This window comes from Calypte anna, chromosome 1 (genome assembly GCF_003957555.1).
Source record: "Calypte anna isolate BGI_N300 chromosome 1, bCalAnn1_v1.p, whole genome shotgun sequence".
NCBI classification, from domain to species: domain Eukaryota; kingdom Metazoa; phylum Chordata; class Aves; order Apodiformes; family Trochilidae; genus Calypte; species Calypte anna.
Genome location: NC_044244.1, coordinates 61,454,841 through 61,482,391, shown reverse-complemented (window position 1 = coordinate 61,482,391; position 27,551 = coordinate 61,454,841). Strand labels below are relative to the sequence as shown.

The window sequence follows — 27,551 nt, the reverse complement described above, 5'->3', positions numbered from 1 at the left end:
ATGGAAACTGGCAGTTACTTTGCCTCTCCTCAACTTCTTTTATTTCTGTAGAACAGAAACTCCTCCTCAACAATTCTGCCCGGTACACAGGGAACATCTGAAGCAGACAAGGCTGGCGGAGAACTCCGTGACTGACATGAGAGGCTCGTAGCTGCCAGCCGCGCTGCAAGAAACGGCGCGGTACCCTTGAGGCAGACCCCTTCGCTTAGCCTTGAAAAGAAAGGTAGGAACAACTATGGGTCTGCTTCAAAACTGCACCGGAGAAGTTTCTCGCATGATCACTCAACCGCAGAGAGAAGTACTGGAGGGAAAGCAAAGGGATGCGCAAGAGGAGGAGCTCTCAGGGAATTAAATTTTAACACCTTTCTCATTCTGAAGAGCCTTCCCAAACGCTCGGTTTTCCCTTTTATCCACCGGCAGCCTGGGGAAGAGGCGCCACCTGTTCCCGAACCGCCAGGGAAGGAAGCGGGGCACTTGCCAGGAGAGCGGCAGGCTCCCGCCGGAGCGGACTCCTCATCATTCCTCTTCTCCAGCTAACTTCCATCCCACCGGGATCGCTACCGCCCAGGCGGCAGCAGGAGCTCCCCCCTCACCCCCTGGGGCACACCCCGTCCCGCACAGCTCCGGACAGAAATGCTGAATCACGACGCCGAGGATACGGGACCGGGGGCGGCGATGCCCAGGGGAGCTCCCCCTGACCCCCAGCCGGAGCTGGCTGCTTCCCTCCGCCCGGGCAGGGGTCCGGCAGAGGAGGAAGAGGAAGCCGGGCTGCGGCGGCGGCGGCGGGCACTTACTTGAAGGTGAGGACGCAGAGGGGGCGGTAGGACTTGTGGCTGGTGTTCTCGGCCATCCGCTTGCCCCAGAAGTCATTGGCGAAGGCGGAGGCGACGGGGGCGGACGCCCTCACGTCGGGGTTGTTCACGATGGCCCAGACGTCGTCGTGCACGAACTCGCCCCGCAGGGAGTTGCCGTAGCAGAGGGCGCACAGCCCCGCCAGCACCGCCGCCGCTGCCGCCCCGCCGCGCCGCCCGACTGGGGCCGGCGCTACGGGGGCCGGCGCGGCTTGGTCCCGGCTGCGGGAACCCCGCGCCGAGCCTGTCACCATGGCTCGGGCGCGGGAGAGGGTGCGGGGCCCCGGGCTGGCTGCCCCGGCTCCGGTTCGGCCGCCGCCGCGGCACGGGCAGGCAGCGGCGCCCGCATGGTGCGGGGCGGGCAGCGGGACCGCCGCCGCCGGCCACTCGCGCTCTGCCGAGGCGCAGCCTGCCCAGCTGCAAATAAACAGCGGCCGCCTCCCCGCGCCATCCCTCCTCCTCCTCTTCCTCCTCCTCCTCCTCCCCCCTCCGTCTGTCCCCCCCCCACACCCCCCCTTTCCCCGCACGCATGCTCCTTGCCGCGCTGTCACCTCCGCTGCCACCTCAGCCTGCCGGCGGGGTGGGCTGTAACGGGGCTGGCTCCCGCAAGCCGGGGGGGGTTGGACCCACACGGCACAGCAGGGCAGCACCCACGCGAGGCCGTGCTGCCCCCGGGCGGAGTGTGCTGCGGGGCTGGGAGCGAGGCCCCGGTGCGGCGGGTCGCCCCGGTCACTCGTGGGAGACAGGTGCAAGGCTACTTGCCCAGATCCCTGCCTGGGACCTCCTCCCTCCCCGGCGGGCAACCCTCTCCACGGCCGCTCATTTAAAAATTCTTAAAAGCGTTGTTAAAAGAAAAATAATAAAAAAAATAAAATAAAGGAGGTTGCAGGCTCTCTGTGGGCCATGTAGACCTGGGGAGTGGGAATGTCCCAGTTGACTCGAGGGCACCCACACTGCTCCACAGCACTCACAACATGTATGTTCATCCACTGCATTCGGTGCCGATCCACAGTATCAGGGAACCCCAGTAGAGATGCTAATCCACAGTCTCAATTCTGCTCCATCACATCCGTGGTGCTCCACACCAGCATCCATGCTGGTCCACACCATCCATCACCTGCAGCATCAGCTTTGCCAAAGAGTCCCCACCATGTCCTGCTGCTGGATGGGAATACGTTTTGGTGCCATTGAATTTTTCTCTACTCAGGTCCATCACCTGTCCCTCTTCACCTGAGATCTGCCTTCTCCAAAGCACTAATCTGATGACTGCAGTGTCTGTCTTCTCCCATGTGTGACCTTTCTAGTGTTAGTGACAACTCCCAGCTACTCACTTGAGAAAAGGCCATGTTCAGATGACCTAATCTAGATGTAAAAGGTGTGTCCATGGCCTTTTCAGGGGACAGAAAAAGCAAGGACTTTATTATTGATTTTTTAATATTTTTTTTTAGCATTTAAATAAAACCTCCTGCTTATAACCAAACAAATAATATTGCTTTGGCAAAGAAGCTTGAATTCAGTTAGGTGAATGAACTATATTGAATGTACTCTGATTTTTCCTCCTGAAAAAAAAAAAAAAACAGCAAACAAAAAACTAGGCACACTGAGCATGGTTCACCACCAGCCTCTGCAGTTCTGAGCTGCTGGGTGTGTGTGAGCATGCCTGCTGGTGTGTGTGCCTCTGTGCGGGGAAAAGAGGGGAACAGAAGCCCTGAAGAACTCATGCAGACTATGCAGGGCAAGCTGTCTCCAGGAATGCTTTTTCCTACAGCTTATTTGGCACTTTGAGTGACCTGGTGTTTTCCAAGTTATACAGAACAGGCTTTTCAGATGCACTTTTGTCACAGCTAAAAATAACTGTTAACTCTGACTAGGACAGCGTGTTTATATCCGGGACAGAAGGAAACTCCACCAGAAGTAGGGTCATCACTCAAACTTTCCCTTTAAGTGGCTGATGACATTTTGCCAGTTGGCTCCCTGGAGCTTTCCCCAGCATGGGAGACTATTCCTTGTGGTGTTGCTGGTATTAATTTCCACTGAAGTTTCGAAGCTTGGGCATGTAAAGCTAAACTGTGTCATCTGTGCATGAGCGCAGAAAGAGCCTGGTCTCCAGAGGCACTGAAGTACCAAAGCCTTTAAAGTACCCAGGAAACAAAGTCACTACTGGAGACATTCCTAAAAGGTAGAACTGGGAGGTTTTGTTGACATAAATTAAAATGTTGACAGTTATTGGAAGGGCGGATGGAGGAAGGATGGGCTGTAATGTTGGTGATGAAAGCAAAACCAACGTGAAATTTAAAGGTTGTAATCACTTTACAGTACATTCCAGGTAATATCTGAAATCCTAAATTACCCTATAAAACAAAATCTGAAATCCCCTGTAGCTCCAAAATGGGCAGCTGAGGGTCTGACTGTTCTCTGGGGCAGATGTGCCACACATGGGTGAGCTGGGCAGCCTGAGGGGGGGTCAGCAGCACTGCTGATGTGACCCCAACAAAACCAAGGCACTCAGCTAGATCTTGACAACATGTCCTTCCCAACAAGACCCTGTGTCATTTTTTCAGTCTTCTGTCCTTCTCCTTCATTACAGGTTGGGGCAGCCCACCCTGCCATGAAACAGGGCTCAGGCAACATGATCTTGGGGCAGGAGACAGGCATCTGCATTAATTACCCAGGACTGTGGTACACATCCCTGCTATGTCACAAGTCCTGTTATCCACCCCTTTGAGCTTAACTAGTTCATCACATAAAGCTTGCAAAATATGCAGAGTTCTAAAATGGTAAATTATGAAGCAGTGATAAAATAACATTTTCTGATCAAGGGATTTGCTGTCAATATCCTATGACAGTAAAATACACCGACATGTAACACTGCATAGTACAACAGATGTACCCTTTGGAATGAATAACATCAAATCCTATACAGATCTATGATTTCCCAGTCACATTCATAACCTACCATCCTTGACAACACCAAAAAGCATGGAAAGAGATGACAGTCCTGACCTATTCTGGTCTATTTCTGCCCTCACTCTCTTCAAGAGGGCACCAACACTGGCCATTGGCTTTCATCTAGCAGGGGACTCTTGAATTTGCAAGGGAGAAAAACCCTATTTGTTTTCTCATCTGTTTTCTTATGGGCTTCTAGAAATATTATGCATGAAGTGGAGTTAATGCTGATTTATCAAGTTTATATTATGAGAAGAACATCTATTCTCACCTCTCCAAGAGAAGCGAGGTCTTTCCTTTCTTCTCTCAAGCAAACATCTGACAGAAAAAAAACAATACTCCAGTCAAAGAGGGAGGAAGAGCTCCTGTTCTTCACATCAAGACCTGCTAAAATACAAGTACATAAGCTTCTCTTTTTGATCCACAAAGGGAAATATTACCTTGTCACATACCAGTCACCAACCATCACAGGCTGAATTCAAGACGTTGTCTAGTGCTAGAAGCCCTGAGTACCTATAAAGGAACTAACAGCAAGAAGTCAGAACTCAGGGAGTAGGAGAACACACTGAAAACCTCTGTACTTGGAGTCTTCAGTCTGTACATACATATGCAGGCATACACATAGAGGGTCCTGAAAGAGAGAGATTGAAGAAGAGTGATGGGATGATTTGCTCCAAAGCTGCTTTGCCACTTCCAGAAACATCTGGTCTAATAAGGAGTATTACCTTCTCCTGCAAGCCTTGATTTTTTTCTCTTTCTAAAGTAACCATGTCATTGCTTCTGAAATGTAAAGCCAAATTGCTGCTCAGAAGAGCCAAGCTGAGTTCTGGAATCATGTGTGTAGCTGGAGCACTCCAGCTATTTGGCTGCCTGCTTGTATTTGAATCACAAGTTTTGTGCTAGCTCTATAAGAAGATTAAGAAATGGCTGTCAAAACTAAAGACCTTGCAAGGAATTACGTGTGATGCTCAAAAAGAACTTGCTCTGCTAATTGAGCAGAGCTCATTACTTCTGAAGTAGCAAAGTTTAGCCTCCACTTGGAGTAAAACATACGGCAGCGCACACCAGGCAGCAGACACATTTGAACTGTTACACTTCAAAGGGTTGAGCACTGATTGATCTGTTATTATCTGAAGATGGCAACTGCTCAAAGGAGAGAGAAACTGCAAAATTTCTGAGTTTCAAGCTTAAATATGGAGTGCTGAAGAGTGTAGCTTTGCATTGGCTGATTAAAGTATAAGAATGCAGTAAATACGATTTAAAAGTTGGGTTACCATATGGTCATAGCTAGAGGTAAATTTCAAAAGTAACACATGTAAATAGATTCCTGCTGTCTAAACAAATACTTTTATTTTTAAACTAAGTCATTTGGTAACTGGTAAAATTGATTTCTGCTTCTAGTCAGTTACTGAATGGTTTTGCAATTCCTTTCAGTGGCCTCGGGATGAAACTCTGTATCTGCCACACTAATAAGCTTTGGTTAGTACAGATTCCATTCATATGGTTAAAAAAAAAAAAAACCAAGAATGAGCCAGCCATCAGGTTCTGCTAGCTGTTAAAAGAAATTGCCATCATAAATGAAGGAGTGTTTAAAATTTAAAGTTTGGCATCTTTAATCCAGTGTGCTGTGGTGGAAGAACTTTGGAGACACAGAAAGCAATCCATGTTGACAGCCCTCCAAGGAGTTCAGTCCAGGCATCACTCTGTTAAGCCAAGTAGGATGTGAACTTTGGAGTTATTGGGAGCACTGCAATGGTGCAGGGAAGCATTGCACAGGAGAAATCTTATTTATGATCATTTTTGCTTGTTACTGAATTGCTTCTAGGTCTATAGAGGCTACAGAAAGTTTCTCTTTGATCAATTATTCCTAGAGCCCGTTGAATGTTCCTATGGTTTTGCTTTTACTTTTGACTGTGGCCAGAAGTACTACAAGCAGGAGAGGGAAAATTCTTGCCCTTGGTAAACTTGTCCTATGATCCTTAGGAGACCAAGCAATCCAGTATCCTTAGGATGACTTCTCCTTTTTCATAGGGATGTAGGATTTCAAGTTCAGGCTGCAACTCCCTAATAAACCTTCTCTCTGTGGCAGTCACGGATTATGCTAAATATTATCTCTGAACATCCAAACTCCTCAGTTTTTATGAAATTATCACATGGTAAGCACGGCCTGGTGGATCCCCATGGATGCACATTTCCTACCCATGACACAGATGGCAAGTTATACAGAATCTTCCATGACCCATTTATAGATCCATTTGTTTCCTATTTTGTATGCTTGTGTAAAATGAGCGATTTCAAGCTGAGAAAAAGCTTACCATAGTTGTTACTGGATTAGAGGGAATCTCTTTTTCAGCTCATTCAACAAATGCATTTTCTGCCTTTGAAGAAGCCCAGGTTAAGCCTTACTCTATGAGCAGGATTGTACAGGGTCTTTGAACTACAGCTGGGGGTGAAACATCCGCAATTTGTCAGGGGAGAGGCATCCAACAAATGGTAAAGAGTGACCTGAGTAGTTGCAGTTTAAAGGTCAAATACAATATAAAGATGGGACAAGTCCCACTAATGAGAATAGTGGGATTATTCACCTATGGCCTATAGAGCCATAGCCTATGGGGCTATGGCAATAGGCTGCTAAAGTCATCCACTGAGACACCGTCACACATCAGCTGAGGACACGAGTACTTTTCATTTTTGTGTGCTTGATTTGGGTGCTTGGAGCCCCATGATTGAATGGGAAGAGAGAAAGCATTTTTCATCCTTTATTGAGCATGGATCTGCATTTTTCTTTTTCTAGAAGCACTGCAGAAATTTCCCAAAGCCAAGAGAGTTCTCAGTCTTTTCCTGCCTGAAAGATCTTTTTTATGGCATAGGAGCAAGGGAAAAGTGCAGCCTATAGGGCCTGAGTCATAGGAGTTACCACTTGTAACATTCATCTTTCTAATGCTGATTAAGTACAAGACAGTTTGAGTTGAATTTTTATGTACTTCACAGAAAGCAGCTAATGGCTCAGAACCACAAAAATTAAAAAGGGAAAAGCCAACTCAGGATAGTCCCACTTCTGAATGACCAAATTACAAAACACTTAGACAACCCTCCATTTTTTTCACTTACAGTGCATAACCCCAGACTGCACTTTTTGCTCTGCCTGGAACCTTGTTTCTGAGTACAAGCTGGTCAGAAGGAGTGTGAGGCTTTTCAGAGTTGCTGGAGAGAAGTTGCTTTTAAAACACAGCTTTTCTGAGAAATGGAGATGAGTAACTCAGCCACCATAAGCTTCCTACAAGGCTGTCTACCTGCAAATTTGTCTCCTGGCTGTAAATTTGGATGCTGAGTTGGTGAGGACACCAGAGTCACAGTATAAGGAACAGATTTGGGCACAGCATTTTATTTGATATTTAGTGGTTGGGATTGCTCCTGAAGGGAGGCATTGTATTTGGAAGAAGAGTCTGATTTTTGCAAGACAAAGGAGGCATTTTCAGTTTGGACTAATCTGAATCAGTTTAATTTTACCCGATATTCAGCCTTCAGAGTTGACTCTATGTTCCTCTATGTAATTGTCTCTTGGAAGTTTATATGGCAAAATAAGAACAGAGATTAAAAACCCCAAGCCTGTTCCCTATTCAGATCCACTTGGTTTTGTTTTCTGGGCATCTCTGAGCTGGAACTCAATAGCAGTTTTCTCTGAAAAGTAACTGATTTATATATAAGATCTTCTGGCATCCCTATTTTCAGCTGAACTGCAGTCACTGCAAATGGTCTGATAAAGTCAGACAGTCAGATAAAATCAGGAAATCTCTACATTTATTCTCTGATTACCGAGCAAGCTCAATTTCATCATGCTGAAGTAGAAGCCAGTGGTTACAATTACTTTCCTTTCCTTTCATCTATTTTTTAATATTTGGGTTTAAGATGGAAAAATTACAAATTAATAAATCTACACCAAGACCAGTCAAGACTTTTCACTCTATAATAATATTATTCATATCTCTATGATTAGCAACAGCTGGAGTAAATTTTAGCAAAAATATTAAAATCTTCATCGTAGAATAAACCACATGGAGTCCTTGTAATTTGAGGAGGGTGAAAGCTTTCATAAAAGTTACTGAAGAAAGGAATATGGCTTTTTTTTTTTCCCTTTTTTTTTTTTTTTTTTCCGTTTTACTGGTTTATTTCTGTGGGTTTTCTTTTTGCATGCAGATACAGTTTTATTTTATATGGCTTAACTTTCTAGTGTTTATGTTGAACAACCACTGCAGATAAAAGAACACATCAATCAGCCACTCTGGGCACTGCTTCTCACCAGTCCTCTTACACCAAGTTGTGCTGAGGACCTCTAGCTGTGTTGAGGAGAAAATAAGCTTTCAAGCACAACTACAACCACCCAAGGTAACAGCAGGGCTTTCAGCCAGCTGGAAAGCTATCACACAGGTCTGCTTTGCACCTGCAAACATCACCGTGTGCCCACTGCATTTTTCCCAAAGTGTTTGAGAAGTTTATCAATAGATAAATTGAAAATACAAGCGATTTAAACCCCGTACTGCTTATCAAAGGACACTTTTTGAAAGCCCAGTTCAGTGGGCAATAGAGGAGGATGTGGGGTGGTCAAAGAGGCAGCTGGGAATGATTGGAGCAGCTTTTCAGTGCTGCCTTTCTCCCTCCATTGTTTCCACAGACCATGCATCTAAGTGACCCTCCCACTGGAGGTAGGATAAATTGAACCCTTTCCAGTGATCCTTGCTCTTTAAGGACAGGTAACATAAGTTTCAATAATCAATTTTTAAGTCAAATATCAAGCCCATCCATCCTCACTGAAAGACACTGTTAGGTGTGTAAGCACCAGAAGGACCAGTGGAAGAAGTGCTGTGAGAATGGTAGGTGCAGATGGCACCTGGGTCATCAAGGTGTCAGCAGATCTCTTTGGTTTCGATCTGAGAAGAACCCAAGAGACATGTTGTGATGTCTAAAGTTGGTGGCCCTTTCCCTATGTGCCGCTGCAGGTATCAGGGCTAGGAGACCTGGATTTCATGTTGCTGGGTGCCTAGGGTGTGAGAGTATGGGCAAATCCTGTTTTCTTTTGGATCTCCCCCTGAGGTCACACTGAGCACAGTTACATTGTTACTGGAGTCTTGCAAAGACAATTTTGGGGCTACAAACATAGAAACGTTGAAGGTACCAGCTGGATGTGCTAACAAGACATCTACACCTTTTATCCAGATGAAGGAAACACTTGGCTTGCTTGAAATGCTCTGGGGAGACATATTTCTATTTTTCTCAGTTTCCCCCAAGACAAGTACACATGTGTAAGCTCAGGATTTTCAGCTCCTGCTGATGGGAACCACAAGAATACCTCCTTTCAGAGCCTGTGAACTCAGCCCCTCTCCAAGGAGATGAGCTGCTCTCTTGCCTTCTTATTCCTCCCACACTCCCTTCATGTGTTTCAGCTGACTTCTCCTACCTGATTCCACTCCAGCTCTCTTTTCAGTCAGTAGGATCTCGTAACCTTTGAATTTCCATTGGTAAACAATTGGAAAAACAAATCAGTGAGTTTTGTCTAGTTCAGAGCTTACAAATTTCCCATGGCTTCGACCCAAAGCCCAAAGTCATCCACAGTTCAGCTGAAACACTCCTAGTATCCCTGCAATAAAGAGTCTGGAAGCTTTCTGGACAGCATTTAGAGCCTGGAAAATGTAGAAACCAAAACAAGCCACAGTATGAGAGCAAATCTCGCATGCTCACTGTTACTAAACCTGCTCAGCAACACTTCTGTTTTATGTCACCTCTACCAAATAAAAAAATTTATGATGGCCTCCTGCATGATGCTCCAGATTCACTTATTTGTGCTATCCCACTTTGTATTCTGTCCCGAGCAATACAAAATACCAACATATGAATCTCCCCATGTAATAACCCGTATGAATCCCCTCTCAGCCAGTCCAGCAGCCCCAGCAATGTGTCCCAGTGCCAGCACATTACACCTGCCCTTTTATTCCATCCCTGGGATACCAGATCAAATTCAGGGACTTGGCTCAAGGTTCATTTGACCTCACTACCATCTCCTAAGTCCTTCTTAGTTTTCTTCTGCGGGCTCTCTAGAGGTTTTTAAGATATGCCCAGCATATCTAACTATTACCAAGTTCTTTCCACAGCTCTGTTCCTCAGACACAAGGCAATCAAACTTTCTAGAGTAGAGGTCATGTATGCTCAGACAGACCTTCCCTGGAAGCTGCTTCAAGAATATGAGTGATTCTCCACAAGACCCAAGGATTCTTGTGACCCTCATGATCATCTTCTCAGTGCTAAAAGGTCAACAGTCTTCAGTACAAATAGAAAGAGTAATAGTAGCAAACAAAGCACGCTATCAAACCACAACATTCTTCTGAACAATTAATCCTTCCGTGGGAAAAGATAGAGGGAAGAAAAATAATTACATCATCTATATCCCTGCTGCCTAAAGGCCTGTTGATAAAAACAATTAAAATGTACTGAGTTTGCTCTGCGTAGTTTTATAAGGGAAAAGACAGGAGCAGAGCCTCAAGGAAAACTCAAGCACAGCCCAACTGCGAAGAAGTGCTGCAGAGATCCCGACTTTGTACTTTGGGCCTATTGCTAGTTATCTCTGTATTTACACAGACTGACAATTGGGAAGAAGAGAAAAATCATAAAGGCAGGGTTAGTCTTTTTTTGGCATGAGCCTGACGCCTGCCATGGGAAATTAATCCATGCTAAGCTGCAGTAAGCTGAGCTGCTGAGTTTGTATTCGTGTCACTGAAACCACTTGTACTCACTGCTGCTCTATAAACTCCTATTAGTCAGACTTGACAGGGGGTGACATCTTGATGATAGGAATAGCCTATGGATCACCATCCATTCAATAACTGTTTATAAAAATGATATTAAATGAGCCATTTTTCCTGAAACCACAGACCAAAATATTTTGGGATATATATATATATATATATTTTTTTTTTTTTTTAAAAAGAAAGGGATTAGAAGATCCCAGGATGTTTTGTCACTGTAATAACCACATCTGTCAGCTAAATTGGCAGCACTATTATATCTAGTTTCTAGAAAGAGGTCCTCAGACACTGAGGTCTTGGATAACTTCCAAAAGATTTGCTCTCTGGACAGTTGAAGCAAAATAAAATTAGGGGGAAAAGTAGTTCACAGCCACAGCCAGCATTTTCATTTTTTCTGAATATCACATGTTCTCAAATGTTGATGAGAAAAGACAGGCTCATGAGGGGTGGCCTGACAGGAATCACATTTTTAATTTCCTTCATAAAATACTGCATGCTTTTCTCTCTCTCCAGTGGCCACCTTGCTGCTTTTGCCTTTTGGGGGCCCACACGATACTCCCAGTGAGGAAAAGATATCCCAAGGCATTTCCTTTTCTCTTTTGCAAGACACAGGCAGAGGATCCCATTAAATTTTTTAAATTTGTTTAACCAGCTTCTAACTTTGCAGACTCCTGTCATGCCATAAAACTGACTGATGAATGACAGGGCCCTGCTAGGTTTGGCTAGGGTGTAACGTGAGCTCCCAGGGCTGGAAACAATAAAACACAATTTTCTGAGAAATGGGGTTTTGTGAGGAATGTTCTAGCCCTGACTTCACCACACCCTTTCATTTTGTCAGCTGCAGTTCAGCGAGTTACGGCTGAATTTTGTTCAGTTTTCATGAATTATTATGAGCCCTCTGTTCTCAAAGGTCGGAGAGGATGGTCTGAGTAGCTTAAGGTCTTTTAGGCAGCCTTTTAAGAGTGCTGGGGACTTGCTCTGCATCTATGGTAGCCAGGGTGTGGGTTGTGTAATGACATGGCCAAAACTCGTACAGAGCGGTTCCAAAGAGAGAATAATTTCAGATAAATCAAAGGGCAGCCTTTCCCTCCTACAGTGACCTTCTTTGGAGCTGCCTTGCCCTGAGAATCTCTCTTTCCATCTCTCTGTCCATTTTCTTGAGGACTGCGAGTTGAAAAGAACAATGAAAGAAACATTGAAGTTGGGCTCTCAGCTGTCATTGTCACATGCTGGTTTTGGAAGCTAAGTGACAAGATGGATCTCCCACATTTCAGCTCAGAGTTATTAACCCAGCCAGGCTGTCTGGAAGGGGAAGCCACCTCAAAACTCTCAACACTGTTTCTTTGGCTTTCTAGGTAAAACTGCTCAGACCTGACCCCCTCCTGCAGAATATCCTCTCCGACATGCACCTAGAGACAATAACAAACATTTTCACCTTGTCAGGCTGCCTGCAAGTAGTCTAATGAGACTGGGAGCTTTTAAATTCATAATTAAGTGGTCTGTCCAGCTGAAAGTGTCACTGAGCAACAGCAATAACAAACCTCCAACTGGTTGGACCACCCTGCCAGCTGTGCCAGCCTGGTCTCCCAGCTGTGCCATCCAAGCCACAGACACTACTCTCTCATCAGGACCCAAAAAGGCACCTGCACCCAAACCTGGCCCTTCTTACACCCACCCACAGAGCTGCAGTCCTTTACACCTGCCCAATAACAGCCTTAGGGTCTCAGTCTAAGCAAGGGATCATAGCAAAGAAATGGTGGAAGAAACTAAGCCTTAGCTTCATCATTGAGCAAACCTGAAGGCAAACAAAGAGGTTTGCCCAAGGCTACAAAGAAGCTCAGCAGGAACTACAGGCAGAAGCTGAAAACTTATCTCCTGGTGTGGCTATCTTTGCCCTCTGAGGGCACACCAGGATTGGGAAGAGGAAGACCTGCATTCAGAACAAAGGCTCTCCACTCCAGATTTCACTGGCTCACACTGGGATGTGTGAGAGGGAGGAGGTGGGAGAGAGGAAGGTGAGCATCAGAATGCTGGTGCCTCTGGAAAGAGCCTCAGTAGCAGATGTTATCACAGGTCTTAATAGAGCCAGCTATTTTTTTGCCCTAGCCAAGGACCACTACAGCACACAAGAGGTTGGAAGAAGGCTTTCCCCATCCTTTCTGAAGTTGTCAATCTTTGTACTCCAGGATTTTGAATCAGGAATGGGACAGGAATTTCCTTGGGAGACAAAATCCTGTGCCATACCATTGCTGACCTCAGGACACAGTAAATCAACCTCAAAGAAAAATCCCCTAGCTGGGAATACAATAGGATGTCACCTTTTTATAACATCTTACAGCAGTCCATACTTGTAAGCATAAGAAGCAGAAATACATATGTCCTTACAGTGACAGCATAGGAGATTTTGTTTTGGTTTTGAATAAATGAACTGATATGGTGGAGGTGGCTGGGGGAAGAGGTCAGACACATCTCATGAAAAAAGTAGAGCCCTGTCGTCATCCTGTTGCATCACTTGCTAATAGAGGGGTGTTTAGCAATAGCTTGGGTGTTGTAAGGCTTAAGGTTATCAGCAGAATGACTGCAGAGAGCTAGTTAAAATTCATCCTGCATCTGTGACTGTAATCCAGCAATTTAGATGAAAACATGTACTCTGCATAGGTGCATGACATAGCCTATTACTATCATTAATACAGAAATAGTCGTAATAAATCACATATTGAGTGTGTTTGTTATTCTGAGGAAAACTTAATTATAATTTCCAAGCTGGCAGCATTTGATTTACTTTTTGCTGTCTCTGAAATTGTATAATTAGTTCCCATGTTACAAGTCCTGTGAAAGCTCTGCCTTGCTGGGGCTAGGATATGTGAAGTTAGAGCTGCAGCCACCATTCTGGTAAAGACGGATTTTCCCTGAGAGCATTATTTTTTAACATAAAAATGAAAAACGAGTAAAATTCCCTTTAAAAAGGGGGAATATTTGGAAGGTGCCTCTCAGGGAGCCTTCTCTTGCTTTGCTGAGAAGTTTTTGGTAAAAGGAGCTCTCTAGTGTCCAGCTGTAATACTGCAGTTCAGGAAGAAGATGCTGAGAGCACACAACCTAACCAAATAGATGTGCAAACAGAAGACCGAGGGCTCTTTTAGCTACTGAGTGCTAAGGGGTAATGTGAAAAGTGCTATCACCCAAACCAACACTGTACTAAAGGTTTTAAGGCACAGCACAGTGGTCCCATTCACTCCCACCTCTCTGTCTCTTTTTTTTTTCTTAAAGGAACTTGTGCCTGATGAGTGAAGCAGTTCCTGCTTAGTCTGCTGGGCAAGGATGGGTGCCTATGGCTGCCAACATCCAGACCATGAAAAAAACCTTTAAAATTTTACTGTGTTCCTCTCCAAAGATGGCAAAGTGCCTGTTCTTTGGGGAATCTAAACTCAAGTGCACATACTGGTTTGTAGTACAAGAGAATGTTTAATTGAGGCTGCTAGATTTTAATGCATGCACCCAGTTAAGGGAAATTGTCTCACGCCAAGCAGCACAAGGTCTTGGTCACTAATCCTGGAAAACAAACCACAAAAAACATGTGTGTCTAGCAAGGTATGAAGGCAGATACCCTCTCCATCTTTCTAAATCGAAGACCTTAACATTTTAATCAGCAGTTACTATGCAGGCTTGAGCACATGCTAGAGGAACAATATATTACCTTTAGGCTGCTTATAATGCCTTTTTTTTTTTTTTTTTCTCTGACATGTTGGTGACGAGCTCACTAATTTTGATAAAAATGAAAGTAATAGTCTATTTGGTTATGACTGGGTACCACAGATGGAGAATAATGACTCAACAAATTGGCAAACTGAGATTATCTGCAAATATTATGAGAGACACTGGAAGCTCTTATAAAACACACCATCATTTTTAATAGCATCTTGCTATTATGGTACTTCCCTTGTGGATTCTGTGGTTTAATATTGCAAGTATGAAAAACGATGCCGTAGTTGAAGCTTTGCCATTGAAAAGCACCATCCTGTGTTTCCCATGCTCTGCTTCCCACAGCCAGGCTTATTCTCAGGTAGAAAATAAATTAAGATGTAATAATTAACTAAATGTGCTTTGAAGGCAAGAAATCCCACAAAGAGCTGTTTTACTCACCTTTAATCGCTGCAATCAAAATTACAGTGGGTTTCTTGCAAGTTACTGTGAGCCAAAGGTTTAAACCTTTTGCCTTTGTATGTGGTTGTAGCAGGTTTTTTTCTTTCTCCACTATTGACCTTCATTTTCTAAACTCAGCTTACAGAGAAGCCACAGTTCAGTAGCTGAAAAACAATTTCAAAATTGTAAGCCACAAACAACAAAAAATCCTGCCAGATTCAGGTCATTCATAGCAATAATAGTTTTTTCTCCACTTAGCATTTCAGCTCAGTATTAAGGTGATCACTCCTGATAAACAGAAAACCTATCACTGTGGTATTAGTTCTAAGCACCCTATGGAATATCTAAGATACAGTGGCCCATTTTCCCTTTTTTTCTGCAAACCTGCAGGCATAGTAGCAATGGATTGACCATTCTTAGGGCTTTTTTTGTTTGTTTTTTTCCAAAATAAAACAAACTATTGGTATTTTCAGACCAGAAAACTAAAGCAAAGTGTTTCTTCTGTCCTCAAAAAAACATTTTGAAAAAAAAAAACATAAGAAAAGAGTCCTTTGATGCTCAGTCTCAAAAACGTGTGTCCCTTTTTCATTGAGAGTTAGGTTAGAAGGGACTGTTAAGATCTTCTCGTCTGAACTCCTGCATAACATAAGGTAGAAAATTTCAGGAAAGTCCAGGCCTAATTTCCATTTTATTTACATTGTTGGGTCTTTGTAATGCACAGAGCATTCTCTCCTCCCTGCTGAGGGGGCTGCTGAACTTGACTGAACTGCAGCAGAGCTTTAGGGAAGAAAGCAGTTTCTGGAGTTCCATCAGAATTTGCCAGTTAGAACCTGGTATTTTACACTATATCATCTTCAAAAATGATAAACCAGAAGATAAGTAAACTATGTTTTAACGAGAAGAATAAAATCCATAATTCAGGACAGCACAGAAAGCACCTGGTTTCATGCTTCATTTCCTTTTATAAACACAGAAGTGGCTCAGAGAGGCATCTGCTCAGCTTCTGAATGGGTGCAGATCAGCTGCAAGCACCCATTTGCCAAAAGCAAGTCCAACTCAGATCTGAAATAAGCAAATCTCAGTGACAGGGGAGCAGTTTCACATTTACATCCCACAGTGTCTGGAGTAGTGGCAAACGGAGCTGACAAAAAAAAAAAAACCCAGCCAAACCAAACCAAACCAAACCAAACAAAAAACACACACAAAAACCCCAAAACCCCCTTCCAAAAAAAAAAAACAAAAAACAAAAACAACAAAAAAACAACCAAAACAAAACCCAACAACCACCAAAATAAAAATAAACTCCAAAAACAAGAACAAAAAGCCCACCAAAACCCAGAAGGTTTGCATGTCCTCTAGAACACAAGAATCCTAAATACCAGGCAGCTGCAAAAAAAGGATACACCTAGCCTTTCAGGGTTTCATTTCTGTTTTTTCTCCACATTTATGGCTGTACAAAATCCTTCTTAGATTAAGACTTGCAAGTGGAGAAGAATATTGTTGTTGCATCAATAATTTCAATCTAGTAAGGTAAGTATTTAGTTCACATACAACTTAAGACTCTGAGGTAGCCACAACATCTACCTGAGATCACTGAGTCACATCCTGAGGGTCATCACAAATTTAGATATTTTGGTGTGCCGGTAACTGCACAGAAGAAATATCTTCCTTTGGTTGGTGTGAAGGGCCTCCTGAAATAATAATTAAAAAAAAAAATTAAAAAGAAATGTCTATCTTGATCTCAGCTCAGCTGTGGGATTTTATTCTCCTCATTGCAGGGCGAAATTTACTTCTCTGATGGTTATCTAATGAAGGAAAAGATGTGGTAAGTCAGGAATCACTTCTGATCTTCTGATCTTCCACAGTCAAATATGGCAAAAGCCAAGCTATTAGTCATTCCCCTGGAAACTAATAATCAGACACCCACCTGGGGTGGGTGCCCACCTGGAGCACCTGCCACCACCCACACGAACACCCCCAGAGGCCACGTACGGTCACGGGTCCTAAACCTGAAAGGAACTGCTGCAAGTATCAGACCAATGCACACTGACAGATGGGCTGGCAGGAGACAAGTGCTGCTGGTGGTCCTTCTTGCCAGCATCCCCATCATGAGAAACACCAGACTCATGGTCATGGGCTGACACTGCTGACTGCAGCTCCTCAAGTATCTTTTTCAGAAATGCACAAGTCAGACAGGGTCCACCTGCACTGTCACAGGCAGAGTGGTGGCACAACTCCTCTAAGGATGCTGGCACAACCTGGGTGTCACCTCTAGAAACTCAGCAGTCATGCTGCCTCTGGACTCACCAACCCACCTCGCCAGAGGTGCTCCCTGGAGGCACTCAGTGTGTGGGTGTCACCAGAGCTTCAGAGCTGGTTTGGCCTCAGCTGTCAGCTCTGCTGCTGAGACAGAGCTGTCTGGCAGAGCCTTGCAAGGTGTCTCTGCCCAACACTTCCCACAGCTTCTCTGCCTAAGGTGGCAAATGTTTGCAGATCCCTAACATCTGCCTTTGCCCTAAGTGAGAGCCAGGCTTTTGAATCGGGATTTAAGCTCCTTTGAGATTCACATCCCAATACACAATTATACTAAGTGTGTCCCTCCCACCTGCTCAGGACACAGAAACAACACACTAACAACGTTAGCAAATCTCAAAACAAGTGCAGATGCTAACTAGGAAGCAATAAAAATATGAATTGATCTATTCAGATCAGTACTTCGAAAAGTGGTGCACAGGTTAAAAAAAACCTAATGTCTGGTTAAAAACGAAGCAATTTAAATAAAGAAATAAAAGGCAATGCAGCATGCTGGTTGTAAAGTTCTCAAAAGAAACGAGGAGGGGTTTCCTCCTCAAGAAACGAGAGACAGCAAGCACAGCCTTCAAAGCTTCTGCCTGTCACCTTGCAAGCTTGCTTAGATTTTTCTGTGCTCTCCTTTGGAGCTGTAGGATTAGAGTGGGTGCTGTGTCTGAATCCTTGCAGTCCTCAGCAGACCTCTGCAGCCAGCAGCACTGTGGTGCTAAGGTAGATTTCCCACTGCAGGGTGGTGGGAGCTGCTAAAAGGCAAAGGATCTGCCCTTGTTGGTAGTGTTGGTGTTGTCAGTGTGTCACCCAGCTGTCTCTGCTGACAATTAGTGTCTCTCTCTCCAGGCCTGATGAATATTGATGAACTTCACAGCATCAAAAGAAGCAAAGGCAGGACAGCTGTTTGAGGGGAGAAACACGCTGATTCTGGATTGGAAAAAAAAAAGAAACAGACAGAGGAGGGGTTGTGATGAGCCAAGACAGTCTTCTCCCTCGTTTTTGTCAAAATGTGATTCACAGACACACTTCCATTCACCCTGTGGCTGCCAGCTTCCACATCCTGTGTCCACAAATCTCTCTTGCTAATTGGACAGGCAATATGTGGGCTGCCTCCTCTATAAAAAGCTACTCTGAACTGGGATCCTTCCCAGCTCATTTTAATAAATCATGACTGTAATTAAATTCTTTTGCTACATATTTCTGTGATAAAATTTGTATAATTTGCTTATTAGCCTTCTTTACTGTCCAGCTATCATTTTGCCTTACTTCTGAAGCTGTCTTTCCTGCCTGGTCATTTGAAGTACACCATTCACTTTGAACCTCTAATTCATCAGCTGCTTTTGCTTATACTTATCTTCAGATCCTCATTCTGTCAATAGCCCCTCTCACACCTCCTGTCACTGTTCCAGCCATCAGTGGGACCTTTTCCATAGTTCTGGCTGTCTCATGGCCTCAAGAACCACTTCCACCAGCATGCCATTCCAAAGTGCATCTGAGGGCATCCCTTATCAGTGGCCAGTTTCCAAAAGCAGCTATATTCACATAACAGCCCTATTTGTTGATGAGAGTTGTTCTTCTCTTCCTCCGAGGCAATGTCTGCTCACTTATGGACTTTACAGAATTTAGCACACTGCAAGAGTTACTGCAAAACAAAATTACCACTTCCACACAAGCAAAAGACTCTACAAGAAAGTGCAACTTGGAACTGCATTGCCCTCAGAGCTGTCAGACCCTGAAGGTTTCCAAGTCTTGCAGGAGGGGAACATGGAGCCCCTGAAATTCGTGTGCTGGTTGCTGTGAGGAAGAAGTCATGAAGTTAGGTTTGCCAAATTTCCTCTTAGCCACAATTTCTCTTGTACAAGGGCAGAATATGGGATAGAAGCCCTGAACTGGGTGCTCCTGCTCCTTTCAGGAAGGGACAAAGCTTGGAAGAGCATCACCAGCCAGGCTGGTAGCTGGGATACCAGCTAGTTAGCTGCTGGCTACAGCTACCTCAGAGCAAATGCAGCTGTCTCAATAAAGGGCCAGCAATGTGGGTTACAATGGACCACCCCTTCTTTGAGTAATCAACATTTTTCATTACTCATTTTGCTAACTTATCTGGTCAGAAGAAAAAAATCCATGCATTTGGAAATTCTTCTAAATTTCTTTGTGGGAGCTGCAGTTTCAAAGATGACCAAAGGTTCCCACTGGGTTACATCCCACAGCACACACCACACAAGCTGCACCCTTGGCCAAGTTAAGCAAGAGGCAGGACACCTGTGAGTGAGGGGAAGTTTGTTCAGGCCCAAAATCTATCCTGTACTGGAGACTGTAGCACAAGGCACTGGAGACATCACTGGAGTGATGGTCCTCAGCCAGAGCTCTCAGCCTGCTGCAGTTTTTAGCTGCAAATTTGAGGGTATGGACAGAAATTAATTTTCTTCTTTCCTTTTATTTTTTTTTTTTTTTTTAACCATCAAAATCAGAATTTCCCATGGAGAGAAAAAAATTTGCTAACTGGTTCTGGCAGCAAAGATCTTGAAGAATCTAGAAAAATTGAAGCACAGATGTTTTCAGCAATTTGCTGGCTGACCATGGTGTAGGCTGCTGAAGAACTCAGGATCCCCAGCACTCAGCTTTAAATCTCACTCAGTCATCACAAAATTTCTCTTGGTTCTCATTTTTCTAAGGGTCCTATCAATCTTAATGTCTGGAGGAAATAGCCATATTTTGGAAAAAATAACAAAAAAAAAATTACAAAGAATTTAAAATTAACTGAAAAGTTGGATGTGATGTGGGTCAGATAAAGCTGTGTAAACATCCAGTCTTTTCCTTGCCTTGAAACCACTGGTGTTTCAAAGACGTGGGTGCATGAAACAGCATCTTGTTTTGCAGTTCTTCAGAAAACATATCCGTTTTTTTTTAAGCAGAATCATTTTTTAAGCAGTTTTCCTTTGTCTTTCACCATATCAAAAGCATAATCTAAAAAGTTTTAATATGTAAAGTTGTAAAGTTATAAAATTATAATGTAGGGCTGGTTTTATACTGACACTTAGTTGGCCTGAAATTCAGAATAGATTGAGATATGCCTCTTTTTTGCATAACTCCAAGCTCAGCTTCAAACACGTAAGTGGGAAAAATTAACATTAAAATGAATCCTTAAACTGCAATTACTTGGAAGATGCAGAGCATGAAGCATTCAAATGGCTCTCACTCAGTGACCCAGTTAAAACATACAGAACCCTACTGCAATTTGGTTGTGAGCTTTTCAGAGACTCCAAGGTGTGGAGGCTCTACCCTGCTCCCAGCTTAACACTTCTCTTTGTACTCTACTGCAGTCCAAAGAAACAAACAGATGCCCAAAACATTTTTCCCTCAAATGTATTTCCATTAGGCTGTGATCTTCCTCAGGCCTTACAAGGGAATAAGAAAATACTTGAGCTTGCAGATGAGCTTTAGAGAGATGTGTCAAGGCATCGGATGATCATCAGTAATAAGATGTAGGTACCATTTATTCTGACATTGAAAATCCAACTGCTGGGCACATTATTATATAGTAAAAAGGCATTGTACAAGATGAGAGAAAGAAAATCTTGGTATTTTCAATTATGTAAAAATGGCTTTTTTTTTGAAAGAGGCATGGGGGAAAAAAAAAATCTCAGGAGATGGAAAATTAATTCCTTTTTTTCCCTATTTATTAGAAAAGGCACATTTTGAATGCACCAAGCAATGGAAAGCTAATATAAAGCATTACAGTGATGTGTCATATGAAAGCAGTGTCCTTGCCCTGCAAAAGGGCAGCAGAGCACAAATCAGTGTGAAGGACCTCATCAAACTTTGTCCTCAAGATCCCCAAATTTCCTGATTTCCCCCAAGAAAATTCAGAGAACATTACCAATGAAGCAAAAATGGCAAAGCTGTCATATTTCACCTCTCTCTCTTTTTTCTCCTTGTGACCAGCCTTGCTATTTTTAAGGGAAAGAGCAGGAATGAGGACAGCTTACAGCCACTATAATACCACTGGCAGAGGAACACATTTGAGGAAAGAGTCTGGGAACTCCAGCCTCAACCCTCTCAGTGGGAACCAAAGGAATAACCACATCAGCTGACAGCAACAGCAAAGGCTTGTTTTCCCTGTGGATTATTTGCTAGGGGAAAAGGAGCAGGATGTATTTGGCGAACTCACATCCTCAATGCAATAACACATCACGGCTGCATTTCCCTTCTTTTCATTATTGGCTTTGAGTTTCATTTCTTTTTTATTTCCATGTTCATTTGCAGATGTTGGGCAGGGTCTGAAGGAAGCCCGGTGCAGTAGTCTCGAGTGTGACCTCTCCCATCTCACAGCAAGGAGGAGCTGAGGCTGAGGTAAGCAGCCTGATGTTCTCCAGGCATCTCTGACATAATTAGGGGACTAATGCCAACACCTCCTGACAGCTCCTGGTCACATTCATCTCAAACTGCCTGCTCTCTCCTCCCTCTGCTTAGCAAAGCAGGCTCTGGCAGGGCAATTTTTAATTGCCTGTGTAAATGACAGATTGCCTGATACAGACCAGAGCTGTGAAACAGTAACCTGCCTACTGATGCCCATGTGGGAAAGCATCCATCAGCTTCTCCTTTTGTGGTAGTTTGAAGGTGTTCCCACCCCTCCTCCAGCCATCTGCACCAGGACCTCTGAGCAGGGCTTTGCCCTCTCAGTTGGATAAGGGCCATACAAGTGGTTAAATCTGAAGTCTGGCAAGAGTGAGGTGATGAGAAGGTTTTTCAAGGGGGCAGGGACACAGTGGCTCACTGGGAACCTGCCAGCAGTTCCACAGCCCCACTCCTTTTTCAGCTATTTCTGATCTACTTAGTAGATATCTACCACCATCCTGTCTACTATTGCAGAGACCAAAAGACAAGTGAGGGGTTGGGAACCACCACCCAAGAGACAGAAACAGTAACAAGGAGTATTTTTTTTTCCCAAAATCAGTTTTGGGAACCAAACAGAAATTGTGGGTTCCAAGGCAAAATGAACACACCTCATATGAAGTATGTATTCAAAGACCAGACACAGAACCCTTTAAGGCAAAGGGTCATGTCCAAAAGCTCTCATTTCTGTAAAGAATGATTTTTTATTATTCTGTAATAAAGCCTCAATGACATAAATAAAAACTAAGTAGTAAGGGCAATAGTTCCAGCCTCTCTGAAACAAATGAATACTGAACTATTGCACTCAGTGAGGGCAGGACTGGACATCCAATGCAGAACACCAAGACATACCTAGGTGTTCATAAGCTTAGTTCTACACCTATGTTTCAACAGTTGTAGGCCACAAATATTTCTTTATCCCAATAAAAGCTATAACTTGAATATCTAAGCCTGACAGAGATACCTGTTGAGTTGGGGAAAGACATAATATAGAGCCACTAAATAAAAGTGAAGCATAGAGTAATAGGAAGAACATTTAGTTCAATCATCCCATGCAAAGTAGGACTACCTGCACAATTTGCTCAGGTTGCTCAAGGCCTGGTACAGTCAAGTTTTGATAATATTTGGGGCCTTGGGCCTCTCTGGGCACTTCTTCAGCTCTGCAACTTTCTAGGGGGAAAACTTAGGCACAGTAGGAATCTTCCCTGGTACATATTGTGCCTGGTGCCTCTTGTCATTTCTCTCTGGGCATCACTCAGCAAGCTCTGTTGTCTCTGTAATCCCCATTAGGTAGTTCAAGGCAGCAATAATCCACTTCAGTATTCTTAAGGCTGAACAAACCCAGCTCTTCCTTGGACACTATGAACTCCTGCATCCTGACAACGTTAGTGGCTGTCCTCTAATGTTGCTCCAGTTTATCAATGCCTTTTTCACACTTTTTGGGAGCCAGAACCAGGTACATTACACCAGATGTGGCCCCACAAGTGCTGAATAGAGAACAATCACTTCCATCAACCTGCCAGTTGTAGTGGTATTGCCCTCCAGCATATCAGCCACTCCTAATATATAAAATAACTGGAAGCAACATCATGAAAGAAATGATAGCTTAATGGTACTGTGTAAACTCAGGATGGAGCAGGACCAACAGCCTATATTCATTTTTGTACCCTGTGCTGCTAGCCTTCACGGGGTAGCTGAGGCCCTTACTTTTAAAGATGAAACCAGAGGTTGATGCAATTTACAGAGGGAGCTTACATAATTCCTCTGAGAACGTTTAGCAAGGACTCGTAGAATTAAGGTGCCTTTTTATCTCTACCTCCAGTCCCAGAAATCACAATTATTAGCGTCAGCCCAAAGCCTAAAGTACATAATCTATGGAAAAAAATATGCACTTTTCTGTGACCTTAACTCAGTCATACAGGTCAGGCAGCAAAAATTAACTACTTAAAATAAGCTGAGCTTCACTGCTTCTCTATATATGAACTTGTCCACAGTAAAAAAACCCAAATGAGTCCAAACAAACCCAGCCATGAAACAACTGCATTTCCTCTTCAGAGCTGCTTATTCATTCAAATAAAAAGGCAACAGCTAAGTAGCAACAGCTAAGGAGAAGATAATGCTGCATTTAGTCATGCAAAACCTAAATACTTACTGTTTAAAGTGAAGGGAGAAATGGTTCCTCTCCATGAACTGTTCTGGCAGCACTATCTGCACCTTCTTCCTGGTTTCACTCTTGCACACATAGCAGTAGCTTTTACTTGGCCCATTTGGATTGTCTATCCCAGCACACTGAAAGCAGAATCCAGTAAATCAATGCAAATCCCTTTTTAAATCCATTAGAGTCAAGTGGATGCTTAGAAAAATCCAAAGAAAATTAGAAGAAACTTACCAGCTCAAAGGGAAACATGGGGCAGCTTTCAATGATCAAACCTGGATGGTTGGAAGATCACCTGTGATGTCTCACTCGTCTGAAGGAGAGGGTTAATGGCCTGTCCTAGGGATGAAGACTTCAGCTGTCACTGTCCATCCAGTAGATGCTCTTCTCTTGAGAAGGGCTCACCTCTGTGCTGAGCTTCTATAAGCTAGGAGACTCAACCCCATTTCCTTCCATTTCAGCAGTGTGCTGGTTTGAGGTCCAACACAGGTGTCCTTGAATTATCCACAACAAAGAGCTGCTGGAACAGCACCAGCTGAGTTAGGCTAAACATACTTCCTACAAATTCCCCAAAAGAGGTGCTAAAATTTGAATTCTGTGGAACTAAACAAGCAAACAAGAGAATAAGAACCCAGAGGAATCATCTTCAATGCTTCCTCACTCTTCTGCTGATACAAATATAAAAGAAACCCGTGGGCTACAGTCCAGAGCAGAACACCAACCCCTTACTGGACTGCTCTGAATGCCTCACTGCTGGGGGAGAGTGAGGGGCTGGGGGTGGTGGGTTTTACAACTTTCCTGTGAAAGCTTCTGGTCTAAGGAACCATGTTTTCCATCTCACTGACAGTGCCAGGATAAGGAACAGATAGGAAAGGGAGAAAGCAAAGGATGGTAATTAAGCAGTTAGGATAGAAAGAGGCAGGGCATGGAAGGAAAACTTGTTTGGAAAAAAATTGTTTGAAGAGCACTCATTTCAGAAAGCAAAGGACACAGGGAAACATTACACCAAGTAGCAAGAGGAAGGGTATGTGGAAGAAGCTCTGTTTCTTAGCATGGTAAACACATGCCCATGTGGGAAATGTGCAGTGTTCCTCCACACTGCCCTGTCTTTTTTCTACCCAGAGAATGTAGAGCTGGGAGAGGGACTCCCTACCTGACTGCAGGACCTCACTGTTTGCTCCTGGTCAACTAGATGATCCTAAAGGTCCCTTCCAACCCTGAAAATTCTACGATTCTATGAAAACTCCATTCTGTTAAAGTAATTATCAAAGCTCAAGTGGTTTTGCTCTGTTGTTTACTCTAGACCATTTCCACAGAATAATCCTTTTGCTCATGGCCATACCCTTGTGATTCCTGCTGCCTTGGCTCTGCTTGTATAAAATCTGAATATCTACCTTGCTTTCCAGTGAGTGTCTCTCTTTCTCTCCACAGGGCAAGCTGACCTGCTCATTTCTTCATTTTCACTCTGAGCCATCAAATACAAGGAACAGAGTCTGGGTAGTCTGAAGTGCTGGATGCTAGACCTACCTGAAGGATCTCTTTTGTCCCAGTTTAGCTGCTGGCCCCACTTTATTTTTTGGATGCAATATACACCACAAAAGGTTTGCTGATTTGTTATCCCCTGGACAGAAAGTTTATCAGCCTAACCACAGAGAACTGGCATATATTGGTTTGTATTGGTTTGTCATGAAACCATAGCAGTGAACATGAGCTCACTTACCTGCTGAACCTGCAAGGACACCTCTGTGTTTTTCCCTCCACTGCTGCAGAGCCACCAACTTTGCTCAGCATCTGCCCAGCAACCACCCAGAGGGATCCAAAGCAAGTATCACAGAATGGTTTGGGTTGGGATGAACCATAAACATCATCTAGTTCCAGTCCCCCTGCACAGGCACAGACACCACACACTACACCAGGTTTCTCCAAGCCCCATCCAGCCTCCTCTTGAACACTTCCAGGGATGAGGCATCCACAGCTTCTCTGGGCAATCTGTTCCAGTGTCTCACCAGCGTCACACTAAGGAAATTTTCTCATGTCTAATGTAATCTACCCTTTTCTAGTTTTAAGTCATTCACCCTTGTACTATCACTACACACCCTTGTAAAAAGTCCCTCCCTTCCTTTTCTGTAGCCCCCCCTTTCTGATGCTGGAAAGCCACTAGAAGGTCTCCTCAAAGCCTTTTCTTCTCCAGGCTCAACAACCCCAACTCTCTCAGCCTGTCTTTGTAGGAGAGGTGCTCCAGCCCTCTGATCATCTTTGTGGCCCTCCTCTGGAGAGGGCTAATAAAATAAATGTTGCATCTCTCTCTGAAATAGATATGACAAGATGAGCTGGCAAGGAAGAAGGAGTCAATTTGTCTCCATCCTCTGTAAAATCTCAGACTGTGTTCTCAGAAATATGATCAGATCTGGGGCTAGATGATCAGCTTTGGCAGCTCTAATAGAGCCAGCCTGCCAACACTGTAATTGTAAACATAACCCACATCTGAATATAATAACATTAATAATGATGATAAAAAGTAATGTTACCATGGTCCACACCCACTGGAAAGTCTCATTTTTGCTTTGGCTTTAGGGCAAAGGACGGTGAGGATGTTTGGATCAACAGCTTCGTTTCAGCCCCTGTTTCTGATAAGTCTGTCACCATGTTTGTTGCTGCAAAATATTAAGCACAACATAGAGCTCATTCCTAGATGATATACAGGCAGCTTGTTTTTTCTCATTTCACCACAAATCTTATTTATATATACATGGCAAATAAATTGATACCGCACACAGAGCACATCCACAGGGCCTGATTTTCCTGTGTTACGCTGGATTTATGATCTTGCAATTCCATAGACTTTAATGAGTTTTACCAGAATAAAGCTGGTTCCTAAAGAGAAAGGATATATTATGAACTTGAACATATTACTTGTGTATCCAACCAGAAACATTTGTATGGACAGACACCTGGAACAGATGACAATAGTTACATTTGCCTCATACTCCCTTTTATAAGACCCAGATTTCAGTTGCTTGCATCTGCCAAGGATTCAGTATTCAGGCAGAAATTTTCCCACTAATGTGCTTGCCCCAGGCTAAATATTTTCAGACTGTTTGAGCAAAATTATTCCAGCCATTCAGAGGATAAATTTAGGGAAAACCACAGTGTTTTGCCAGCGTTAAGAAAGGCACCAATGGCCTTATTTAGAAGCTCTTGAAGCTTTGAAGAAAGGTTTCAAAACACTGAAAGGAAATAATATCCTGTGTCCCAGAAGTGGACACACTGCTGACTTAGAAATCTGTCCATAATCCAAGAAATACATGCCCAAAGCCAGCAGTTCACACTCAGGCTGCTGTCTGCCCACCAGGCCCCAAGTTACCCATGTGTGCCTGCACTGGCATGATCTGTGGCTAAGGGAGACCTCTGCACTTGCAGAAAGCAAACCCAAAAAGTAAGTTTATACAATCGTTTTACAAGGAAATGATCAGTGCTACAAGTGGTCTCCTAAATGACCATGTGTTTGCTCTGCAGGCTTCAGCAAACTGAGACTGGCTGAGTTCAGAGGCAAGCAGCACACTTCAGGAAACGTCAGAAAGGAGCAGCGAGAAAGTTGTCCTAAGGTAGGGTTGTGTTTTGTGGGTTTTTAAATAAAAAGCCACAGGCAATGCACTGCCAAAGAATCCCTACTATTGTCTTTGCTTAAGCAGGGCTACATTTGTTTCAGCTTCTCATCCCTAAAGAAATACAGAAAACACTGCAGAATTAGGTGCTTTTCTTCATGCATGAGCAGTCTTGAGACAACACAGAAACACAAAGATGTAGGGTGGACCAGGCCACTGGAGTTAAAAGTTCCAATGGGCCCACCACTGGTTTAATGCATTGCCACAGCCCAAGCAAGGTGTTCCTGTAACTCTCTGCTGCTGGGGATCACTGTGGCATCAGACAGAACAGCTGCATGCACAGATGGCTCCTCACTGGGTGGCA

At 43.9% G+C, this 27,551-nt stretch overlaps 1 protein-coding gene and 1 long non-coding RNA gene across 2 annotated transcripts in view; one reads left to right on the top strand and one right to left on the bottom strand.

Annotated features, from left to right (window-relative positions):
* The window catches only part of TMTC1 (transmembrane O-mannosyltransferase targeting cadherins 1), a 144,361-nt gene extending 143,256 nt beyond the window's left edge, over positions 1 to 1,105 (bottom strand). The window contains exon 1 of the mRNA XM_030469098.1: positions 795 to 1,105. Coding sequence (XP_030324958.1) covers positions 795 to 1,105 — 311 coding nt within the window. The remainder of the gene's footprint in view (positions 1 to 794) is intronic.
* LOC115600434 lies at positions 63 to 25,478 on the top strand. Its single transcript, XR_003988955.1, has 3 exons — positions 63 to 800; positions 21,299 to 21,385; positions 25,014 to 25,478. It is a non-coding gene; the product is annotated as an uncharacterized LOC115600434 (long non-coding RNA).
* Positions 25,479 to 27,551: the final 2,073 nt, after the last annotated feature.